Below are 11998 nucleotides of genomic sequence, written 5' to 3'. Positions count from 1 at the left end.
TGTATTTTTCTGATTTCTCTACGATTTTATATCGATTTTACAATTTCACTGTTTAATGCGCCCTGGGCGCCAAGACCTAAATGTAATTTTTTTTACATTTAGGTCCTGTCGCCAACTGGATGGGCGACACCCTATCGCCACAGGGGCGACAGGTACTCATTTTTAAAAATTTCCCTATTCGGCATATATTTTTGAAATTTTGTTTTTTTAATATAAAAATGAAAAAACCGCCATATACTGGGCCGAGATGGACCTCCATGTGGGACCCGCACGGCATCTAGTAGTACGTGAACTGACTCATTGGATACTAGTCACTTTGTTTTGCTGGCAATCACCAGTAGTATTTTTCTCCTACACCAAATCAACACTAGCTACCAGCAAACAATATTTTTTATCACAGTAAATTAGCACCAACCACTAGCCACAGCCAGCCGAACAGAGTGAGTATAGGCAGCTCTAGTGGTAAATGGTTAGTACACCTTAAGGTGGGGTCCAGATAAAATCGGCAATAGCTAGATCTTGTTTAGTTGTCTTCGAAATTCAAAAATTTTATAAGATTCTCCATCATATCGAATGTTCTAACGCATGCATGAAGTATTAAATGTAGGTAAACAAAATAACTAATTATACAATTTAACTATAATTTATGAGACGAATCTTTTGAACCTAATTAACCCATAACGGAATAATAATTATTAAATATAAATAAAAGTGCTACGGTATTTTACACCTAAAAATTTAGACATCTAAACAAGGCCTAATGACTGTGACACAATGTGTGAGTACTACTCCGTATAAAAGAAAAAGCATCAACAGCCCTGCGTGAGGGAGAGATGAAGTGACAGAAAATGTTTTTTTATTGCTTATGTTCAGCTCTAAGCTTACGATGCACTCAAGAAATCTTTTCTTACGGTGCATTCCTACAATGTTTGTTGCTCACAAGTAGCGCTGTATTTATTGTCTAATGCTAACTTTTTACAACATTGTGGTTGCCCCAAGGCTGACTTGTTGCAATGTACTAAGGATAGGAAACGGATAGTAGATACCCGAATTATCCGATATTCGTATCCGCTTAAACGTCAATATGGATATCCGTATCCGTATTCGAATTTAATGTGGCAGCAAAGTGGATACATCCGAATCCGATTTTCATTGGTTTTCTCTATCCAATTCCACATCCGTATTCGACAATATCCGACACTATCCGTATCCGTTTTCATTCAAACACTATTTTAAAAATTATATGAAGTATTTCTCACCACCCATTTTATAATAAAGAGATAAAAAAATAAATTTACTTTTAAATATTTCTATTTTATTTTAAAATTACTTCTATATTTTTATTTTTATATAACAAAATTATTTATATGTTTATTGCAATATATTTTTATTTCTAATTTTATTTTTGTGTATTTATTTATTAACATATTTATTGATAAATAAGTTATTTTTAACTAGATATCTTTATTATATTATTATACTTTGGTTTGTACATGTATAACGATTTTATAATCTAAAACTACTAATAAAGAAAATAGCTAAAGTTTAGCTCATATATCAAGTTAATATCTGAATTCGAATCTGAATCTGAGACATCCGTTTTGTATTCGTATCCGAGAATATCCGAATTCGTATCCGTATTCGATTTAAAATATGGTAAAAAGTGCTATCCGAATCCGATTACATGCGAATCCGATCCGTTTCCATCCTTACAATGTACGATGGAGCATACTGCTATATCGTACAAGGCGTGATCGTGGTGCAGGAAATTTATCTTTTTGCATAATAAAGGTGTGTGAATTTATATCACGCTTTCATAACTGACAGAGACATGCAGAGTATTATTACTGTCGGTTCCAAACACATATATACAGATTGGCTATATCAATTCCACTCATTAATTGCTGGTCCAAAAACTGACATCGATATGATCTCAATTATGAACCCACACTCATGACCATTTTCTAGTGCACTCAGAAACATGTGCTTGTAAATTAAACTTAGGTCTTGTTTAAATCCTGTAAACGCAAAACACAAAATTTTTGTAAATCACTTGTATGGTGTACTAAATGTAGTAAAAAAATAAATCGCATTACAAAAATGGACCGTAAATCGCGAGACGAATCTAATGAGCCTAATTAGGACGTGATTAGATACTAAATTGATAAAGTAATGCTACAGTAAATATACTCTAATGATCCTCTAATTAGTCTCATTAGATTCGTCTCGTAGTTTACAGACGAGATCTGTAATTAGTCTACATTTAATACTTCAAATATTAAAGATTCTCTTAAAAAACGCAAAAACGCAAAATGAAAAGTGAACTAAACAAGACCTTAACAACAGTGAGACATCCAACAAACTGAAAACTGACCGCTTAAAAACCATCAACTTCTGCATCATTTAGTTGGGGCATTAACATACATGACCAATAAGATATCTTATCTTGTGAGAAATAAATGATGTTTATATAGTTGGAGCATCAACAAGAACCATAATACAAAGAACGATGGCTATTGATGGCTGTAGACCTGTTTGCTTTGAGTCTGGATCTATGTATTGCAGTGTTCTAAAAAACGTTTTTAAACATCGTTTAATCTTGATTAAATGCTGAACGGTGGCCAAGCGTTGCGTTTAATCACAGTGTCGTTTAATCACAACACACGTTTAATCATGTTCAATCTACGTTTAATCACAAAAACTCTAAACCATAGGCAAGCGTTCGCCTAGCGTCTAGCGTTTTTTAGAACCTTGATGTATTGTGGCTGTTAATATATAGGTTGGGGGTGTCATCTTTCATATTGCGCAATCTATATATTAATAATATAAAATGACACTATTCTTCAGTGATATGCGATTTGTGCTCGTCGATAACGAGGCGCCAATGGTGACTTCGTCAATCTCGAGGATCTGCCGGCTTAGTCTCTTAGAGATTGCGTGCATGTATTCCTATGGGTGAGTGTGCGTGCATTTATGAGTGTTAAAGAGGTTCAAGAATCCGTTTTCTTTTTATAAGGGCTAAAAATGAATCACTTATTTTTTTTGGCTTTTTGACCCCATATTGTAGGGTGGATCTCGAAAGATGCATCTGTACTGTGTTTTGTAAAAAAACAATATAAAATGACACTCTCATCACCTTTTGGATAGAAAAATAGGCTTATTTCAAAAATACTAAGCAACATAAATCATGCCATGTCAGTGGTGGTGGTTGTGGCCTGTGGGTTGAGATTATTTGGTTGCGATGTACTGACACATAGTCACTAGTATTTCTTGAATCAATTTTACACCTAGCAAAGGGTCCAGCAAAGTTTACCTCAAATAATTTTATACATGCGGGCTCTATACCTAAACTACTAGGATTTTTTTAACTTAAATTTAGGTAATCCAGCAGATGCCCACATGCCTAGCCCGAGGTGAAAGCCATTTCTTGTTCTGCACCTGCATCCTCTTCCATGAGGATTGGATTTGGAGGTTATGCTATGATTCCCATTGGATAGACGACAACGCTGTGTTCCTTTTGGCCAGATCTTTTTTCTCTTGATGAATTAGCTCTGCCACCAGTTACATCCATGCAATCACTCCACTATTCAATTCGACCCAAGGTTTTCCTCGGACCGTTGGATGTCGCCGGCACCTTCATTATTCGTTCTTGGACCGTTGTTGCAGCAACCAATGTCGGTGTTTAGCCGCAAGCCCACCGAAAAATACTTCTGAGGTGGTTAGTTTTATTAGGTGAGGGCTTATCAAGATTCGAAACTCAATGGTGCAACGAACATACGAAATTTTAGAAAGGTTTGGACCACAGTGTGTGTAATACTCTACGTCTTGTGTGCTATTTTTTTTGAATCCACATCCTGTGTGCTTGTTTGTACTGCCTTAGATGTGTATTATTTGGAAGGGATTCCTGCCCGCAGCCCGCTCTTATATAGTCTGGAGGTCAGGGTTATATAGAAATTCTAGTCGAATACTAGCTTATGAGTCCTACCCGAGTACTACTCGAATAGTTTCCATCTATTCAGACTAGTTGTACTCGTGTCCGAGCAGTTACACGAGGATAAGGAATTGTACATATTTCATTCCTATTTCTAGAACATTTTACGCCTGTGAGCTGTCCTGTTGCCCCCGGGTCTGGCACCACTTACGTGCATATAATTCATGGAGTGCAGCATAGTGAAGTTGCAACACCTCATGCATAGTACCGTGTTACTGTAGTACTACTGTAAAAAAGTGTTACTGTGCTGCAGCTTTGTATTTTTTCTACAGTGTATATATGTACAGTGCAGGGATATGATACGAGGCGCGACAGAAAACGTGACACTAGGCCAAAAATAATTTGAGCTGGCGGGCATATTTGGAACCCGCCAGCACAAATCCAGCAAGGCCCACTTGGCTAGCGCCCGCCAGCACAAAGGGTATCTTTGCTGGCGGGCCTCTTAAGTGCCCACTAGGAAAGACAGGGACATTTGTGCTGGCGGGCGGTTATGTAGCCCGCCAGCATAAATACCATTTGTGCTGGCGGGCTGTTATATGGCCCGCCAGCACAAATCGTCATTAAAATATCTAAAACTATTTCTTCTCTACACAGCGCCCTTTCTTTGGACTGTGCCCGAAAGGAGCTCGGGTACAGCTCCAAAATCACTAAATACAAGGGGGAAGGTTTTGTTCTTGAATTCCTTGGAGGAGGTGACTCTAAAAGGTAAGTTTGTGCTATATTTAGCTTCTTTTTCAAGTTTAATCCATAGTTTAGAGCTTAAATTGTGTTGTCTTTGGAGGAGAGCATCCATGGTGTTCTTCCTCATTCTAGAAGCAATTGAGCTAGAAGTTAATTTGTTTCCATTCTTTCTTGAATGATTAGGCATGATTGAACCATTGCTTACAAGTTTTAATATGTTTTTCCTCCATTATGAGCTTGAAAATCATCTAGATCTAGGTTTAGGAAAAATAGGAGAGAGAAAGAGTATGAGCTTGGTTTTTGTAATAATAGTTTATTTTTTATCTAGTATTATCTATAACTAGAAGTTTGTCTTTTACTCTTAATAATTAGTAGATAATATTTTTGTACTTTAAATGTTATCAAAATAAATTAATTGTGTTTTACTTATTATTACATTTATTACCATAGGATTTAGAACTAAGAGCTTCAAGAGTCAATTGATCTAGCACTAAGACCTTGATTTTTATTGTTAATAAGTTTTAGAAAATTTTACATACTATAATATAATTGTTGTCAAAATAAATTACATTAGCGATTAGTTGAGTTTTGTTTAATATTACATTTATTGTCATAGAGAGCTTCAGGATGGATAAGGCATGGATGTACGGCATAAAGAGACATTCATATTCTTTCATGACGGGAGTATCAAAGTTTGTTAAGGCCGCGAAAGAGCATGCTCACATTAATAGGACAAAGCAAATCCGTTGTCTGTGCTTTGACTGCAAGAACAATATAGTATGGGAGAACACTGATGTAATCAAAACACATTTGATCCAACGCGGTTTTATAGTTGATTACAAGGTTTGGGTACACCATGGTGAGGCACAATTAACTAGCAACACATGCGTCAACAATGTCAATAATGAAGTGCAAGATGCTGATGAAGATGATGATGAGGATCCCGGTGATCATGGTATGATGCATGAAGGTGATCTTGAAAATAATAATGGTGACCATGCAGGTGGCAATGATGATTTGCGTGCTCAAGAAGAAGAGGAACATGATATCGATATGGAGGAAATGTTGCGCCATATTGAACCGGAAGTGTTGCTAGACAGTGATAAAGGGTTAGAGCACTTCGAGACATTGAAGAAGGCCGCAAAGGACCGTATGTATGATGGTTGTGGGAAGGAGTGGACAGTCTTGCATTTTGTGCTACAACTTTTAATCCTTAAGGCTAAGTTCTGCTGGTCAGATAATAGTTTCAATGATCTGCTTATTCTTCTTGGTCAATTGCTTCCAAAGCCCAACTTTGTTTCCAAAAACACATATGAAGCGAAGAAGCTTATCAATTCTCTGAAAATGCGTGTGCAAAGAATACACACTTGTCCAAACCACTGCATACTATACCATGGTGACTATGCAGCATTGACTAAGTGCCCAAACTGTGAAGCTAGTCGTTACAAAAGTAATGCCAGTTTTAGTGAGGATGGTGTCGGATCCACTGTCGGGAAGAGGAAGAGGGCATCAAAGAAAAGTGCAGTTTGTGAAGCAGAGGATGATACTTGTCAACGCAAAATTCCTGCCTTGGTGATGTGGTACCTACCAGTGATCGACCGCCTAAAGTGTTTGTTCTCAAATCCGAACACTGCTAAACTGATGACGTGGCATGACGATCAATCCATAAAGAATGATGGAAAGCTTCGACACCCATCTAATACTCGCCAGTGAAAGACTTTCGATGCCAATCATGAACTTTTTGGAGAAGAAAAAAAGAAATGTACGGTTCTCATTGAGCACCGACGGGATGAATCCATTTGGTGAAAGAAGCAGCACGCACAGCACATGGCCAGTGCTGCTGACCATATTCAACCTTCCACCGTGGCTATGTCACAAGCGGAAGTACCTTCTGCTAACCATTCTATGACCGAAGACGATACAAGGAGTTCATAGGCATTTTACAAAAGTAAGATATTTCTTGACATTCCAATTCCATGCATATTTAGTTTGTCAATAATTTATGCATTTCTAAATTATTATTTTATTAATTATTACTATATGTCATTCTAATCTTACAGCACGTACCGCCTCTACATCATGAAAGGCGGGCCACATCCACCGGACAGGAAGGAAATTATGAACATTCGATATCATTTCCATGTAAGAACATAGCACTTAAACTTTATTGGTTATGTGCTATGTGGCTACTACGTGTGCGAGTTCCTTAGAAACAATGGGAGGTACCGAACAAACTCTGAAAACGTAAGTCATATATATTCTACTATATACTGATAACATGATTTAACATGACATATGAACATACAACATCTTACCTTTTTTCAGATGCCGGAAATACCTGTGGCCAATAATAGACTAGGCGACAGAGACATCGACAACATTTGCGCTGACATTGCAAGGTTCATCCAACGCGAGATTTGTCATGTGGCGGGAGAATACTTTGACCATAGTGGGGTGCTGGCTTTGGATGAGAACAACAACCTTAGCAACTGGACAAAGGACAATTAATGGTTGTTTATCTTTGAATAATTGGTGTAAATATTAATATTATTGTAAACATGATGGATGCGCTTGTTACTAAATATTAGTTGCTTGAAAACATTAGTCATTTTAATTGATGCACCATGTTAAAGTATTGATGCAACGTACAGTGATATCTTGCAAGAAATATTAACTTTTAATTAATGGGAAATAAATTTAAATTCAAATTGACAGAAAATAAAATTATAGCAATGGAAAAATCTTTGTGCTGGCGGGTTGGTTAAGCCACCCGCCAGCACAGAATAAGTTTGTCCTGGCGGTTTCTTAAGACAGCCGCCAGCACAGATGGCCATTTTTGCTGGCGGGCGACTTAAGAAACTCGCCAGTAAAGATACAATTTGTGCTGGTGGGTGAGCCGCCCGCCAGCACAAAACCATTTGTGCTGGCACAAGAGTGGTGGCGGGCGTCCCACCCGCCAGCACAGATATGATTTGCTCGGCAGGCCAAATTACGTCCCACCCGTCAGCACAAATATGATTTGCTCGGCAGGCCAAATTATTTCTAGCCTAGTGTGAGAGAACATGCCGTCCAGTCGTACGTCCTTTTGCCTAGGGCGATCGTGCAAGCCTGCATTATTTCCCAAACTGACCTCACATTTCAAATCCTCTCCCAACACGTGCATGGCTCATAGCAACTCCTAGAGCTGCTAAATGGGCTGCCATCTCTATATTTGCTCGATGAGTAAAAAAAATTGATTCCAGCAGGTTTTTTAAATAGGCTACCATTTTAGTAGTCCTTTCAAATTTTTGAGCGCCCCCTAATTTGATGACTCTCTGTTTGGACTGCCAATCGTGGATCCCATTTTTTTTTCTTTCCTTCTTCCCTACGTTCGTCCGCCAGGCGCCCGATCCCGCCGGCGGCGCCTGGGCTCGATCCCGCCGTCGCCGGCTGCGCTCCGTCCCGCCGCCGCCCGCCCGCCTCCGGTCCACCTCCTCCTCCCCGGCTCGCCCAGATCCGGCGCCGGCAGCCTCGCCCCTTCCCGCGCCGGGGCACGAGTCAAAGCAGAGATCTTTTTTCGGGAGGGAGCGGAGCTCGAGTGCCTGCTCGTTCTCGGTTGGTTCCTGCTGCTGTTGAGAGGAGGAGAGTGCGGGAGCCTCTGCACGCACGCGTGCCCACCATCCGCGTCAAGGTCAAGTTCAACGGCGTCTACCACGAGATCTACATCAACGCGCAGGCCTCCTTCGGTAGCGCAATGCGATTCGATCGCCGAGCTGCTGCCTTGTTTGCTTGCTCTAAGATGCGGTGTGCTGATGGAACTGCTGCTGCAGGTGAGCTGAAGAGATGTTGTCGGCCAAGACGGGGCTGCACCCGGAGGACCAAAAGCTGGTGTACAAGGACAAGGAGCGGGACTCCAAGACCTTCCTCGACATGGCTGGCGTCAAGGACCGCTCCAAGCTGGTGCTGCTCGAGGACCCCGCCGCGCAGGCCAAGCGAATCCTCAAGCAGCGCCGCACCGACAAGGCCGAGCGTGCCGCCAAGTCCATCTCCCGCATCAGCCTCGACGTCGACAAGCTCGCCACCAAGGTACAAGAATCGAGCAGCTGCTTGCTTTAATTCCTGGTTCTAGGCAGCTCGCGGTGACCCGGGGCGTCGAATTAGCGCTGAGCTTCCACTCGATTCAGCGCAGGTGTCGGCGCTGGAGACCATCGTGGGCAAGGGCGGCAAGGTGGTGGACGCCGACGTGGTGACCCTCACCGAGGCGCCGCTGCGTGCCTACTATGGGGAGCACACGTGCCGGGGCGCCGCCGCCCGCCGTCGTCGACTTCGGCTCCAGCTTCTTGGGCTCTGCCGACGCGGCGTCCATGTCGCAGGGGCAGGAGGGGGGCTGGTCGCCGCCGTCGGTCTCGGCGTCGCAGGCGGGGCTCAAGCACGAGGGCGCGGGGTAGGGAACGGACGAGTGGGAGAGGTGTGTGGCGTGACGAGAGAATGATAGGTAGCATCCAGTCGTCGGCTGGAAAAATAGAAGGCTAATTTACTCGTCTCGTTTAAGTGGAGGTTTATATTTAGGTGAGTAAAATTTAAAAGTGAATTTTTAAATGAGTATTTACTTATCCATATTCAGCAACTCTACTGGAGTTGCTCTTAGAGGCCACTTGCAGCCACGCCAGTTGCTCCTATATAACTTGTGGAAGATGTATAAACTATCTATATATAAAACCTATTAGACCCAAATTAGTTTTAACATTTTGAAAAAAATTTAATATGTCAAAATAATAGATTCAACATTTTTTACATACTATTTCAACATCTTAAAACAATAAATTCAACAAACTAAAATCTAGATCAATATTTTTTTTAATCCATCTTCTTCTCCGGTGCCGGCGCGGAGAGGGGGCGGCCGCACGTGGCGCAGCGACAGCACAGCAGCAGCATGCAGCGGCGCACAGGCTAGCAGCAGCGCAGCGCACGGCAGCAGCGACAGCAACGCAGCGCAGGGGCGGCCGCAGTAGATGCGGTGGCGGCGCATGGGAGGAAGAAGGAAGGAGGAGAAAGAAGGTTAGGATTGGGTAGATCTAACGAATAACATGGTTTTCACGAATCTCAAACACTGGAAGGTGGAGAAGAAAAAAATCTTCCGAAAAATATATAGAATTTCCGCCTATAGCCTAGCTGCCCGCGGAGGCCACGAGCCCACGACCCGCACCCGCTGCGTGGGCTGGTGTGGGCCTGCCACTCGCGCTGGTTTGGCTCGGCCCGTCTCCTGCAATCTGCAGGGTGGGACGTGTGGGTCGAGGATGGGTGCTGGATTTTCACGGGGCTCCTGTATAACATATGAAAGATAGTTAATCAACTCACTTATAAAAGGGACCGTATCTTATGGAAACCAAGGTACCGGTGGAAACTTTGGAAACTCCAACGGAGGCCACTGGATCTCCATCCGAGGGCAGTGGACAGAGCTGGGGACTTTTTGCATCTAGGCGCCCGCCACTTCCCCCAACGTGCGTGCATTTTTTGCACATTCCCCCCTCCGTCCGTCCGTGAGCCTCCGTCCGTTCCCCTCCGTCACGCGGATCCACGCGCCGGGAGTCGGATCCCCTCCGAGGTCCTTCCTTCGGTCGCCGCCGCCGGCCACAATCTGGGTCGCCGCCGGCCTCCCTTGAGGCGCCGCCGCCCTCGGGTCGCCTCCGCCTGACTCAACTGCGCCGCCGCCCTCGGGTCGCCTCCGCCGGACTCAACTGCGCCGCCGCCCTCCACTGCACAGCCTGCCTTCGTCGCCGCCCTGGGGTCGCCCCTGCCCTCCACTCGCCGCTGCCCTGGGGTCGCCGCTGCCCTCGTCCCAAGGTTCGCCGCGGCCCAACAGCGTCGTCGCCTGGCATTGGAGCTGCGCCGCCACGGCCAGGAGGACGGGCGGTCAAGCGCCGGGAGTTGGATCCCCTCCGAGGTCCTTCCTTCGGTCGCCGCCGCCGGCCTCGATCTGGGTCGCCACCGGCCTCCCTTGAGGCGCCGCCGCCCTCGGGTCGCCTCAGCCGGACTCGACTGCGCCGCCGCCCTCCACTGCACAGCCTGCCTTCGTCACCGCCCTGGGGTCGCCCCAGCCCTCCACTCGCCGCTGCTTTGGGGTCGCCGCCGCCCTCTTCCCAAGGTTCGCCGCGGCCCAACAGCGTCGTCGCCTGGCATTGGAGCTGCGCCGCCACGGCCAGGAGGACTGGCGGTCAAGCAAGCCGAGCAGGAGCAGGATTGTTGCTTCGGCCATTTTCTGTGGAGGATCCCATTTTCTGTGAACTGAATTGTGATGGATGGTAGCCTATTTTCTGAAATTTTGTATTGACAGAGTGACCATGTACAAAGATTTCATGGGAGCAATGAACAATGTATTGATGAGATTGAATTGTGTTGTGTCATTTGAAAGGATTTAGATTGAATTGTAATCTATCATCTGAAAATATGTAATGCAATTGTGTTATGTCATTTGATAATGAGATTGACTAATTGCAAACCAGATTCTTGCTTGTGGTGACACTTTGATACAAGTTTTGATTGACTATCAGTTTCATGGTTTGTCAAATATTGATGGCAAACATGTCTCAAACTAGGATATTGCAAGTTTCCAGATTCTGTAAAGAATCATTGCAGGTTTCATTGCAGGTTTCGGAAATTATATTGAAACAATTTGGTGTGCATAACAGCAGTTGGGGGTACTACCCAAAGGAGTCATCCAAGCGTGGCTTGATCATGTCTAGTTTTTGCAGCCTCTGATATTTGTCCATCAGGTATGTTGACAAGCTCTGAGTGACCATCAGGAGCTGCTATATGTGCTGGATTAGATGCTTGCATTTTCGTTGGTTCTCCAACTCTTTGCAATATGTGCTGAGTGACCATCATGGCCGGCCTCCAACTCCAACCGGCGCCCAGTCATGATGCCGGTGGCCGGTGCTTGACATTCAGGTGATAGAGTACTGAACGACTGAAGAACTAAACATGGCTTCTCAATTCATCACATTTTCACGACAAGCCTGATATTGTGGGAAGATAAACAATACATGACAATTTCACGTGAAACATTCAGTCCATCATAGTATCTACCTTGAGCAGCCTCATTCAATCAGTGACTGGCCTGCTGGAACTGTCACATGATCATGGCCATGAACAGAAGAAGATGGTCAGCATTTTTGCTTTGCTGTCCAGCAATGCAGGAGGGAAGAAAAACTGAATCTTGCTTAACAGTAGTAAAAGAACAACTGTATATCGGTGTCCAACAGTACAATGATAAGGGTCATAATGAATGTTTAAAAACATTCGGCAAACAGTATATTGCTTAATGGAAGAAGAAAAAAATAAGAGCCC

The 11998-nt window shown here is 43.7% G+C and overlaps 1 protein-coding gene across 2 annotated transcripts; it reads left to right on the top strand.

Moving 5' to 3' along the window:
• Positions 1–8022: 8022 nt before the first annotated feature.
• Positions 8023–9254, top strand: LOC120695914 (BAG family molecular chaperone regulator 1-like). Of its 2 annotated transcripts, none has more exons than XM_039979121.1 (3): positions 8023–8397; positions 8482–8737; positions 8841–9254. In XM_039979121.1, the coding sequence occupies exons 2-3, from the start codon at positions 8495–8497 to the stop codon at positions 9141–9143; spliced, it is 546 nt and encodes a 181-aa protein (XP_039835055.1). In that variant the 5' UTR covers positions 8023–8397; positions 8482–8494; the 3' UTR covers positions 9144–9254. The 2 variants fall into 2 exon arrangements, with proteins under 2 accessions (XP_039835055.1, XP_039835056.1); XM_039979122.1 differs by having other exon boundaries at positions 8163–8342.
• Positions 9255–11998: the final 2744 nt, after the last annotated feature.

This window comes from Panicum virgatum, chromosome 2K, assembly GCF_016808335.1.
Source record: "Panicum virgatum strain AP13 chromosome 2K, P.virgatum_v5, whole genome shotgun sequence".
Taxonomy (NCBI): Eukaryota; Viridiplantae; Streptophyta; class Magnoliopsida; order Poales; family Poaceae; genus Panicum; species Panicum virgatum.
Note: the sequence above shows the minus strand (reverse complement) of the source record. Positions and strands in the feature narration are given on the sequence as shown.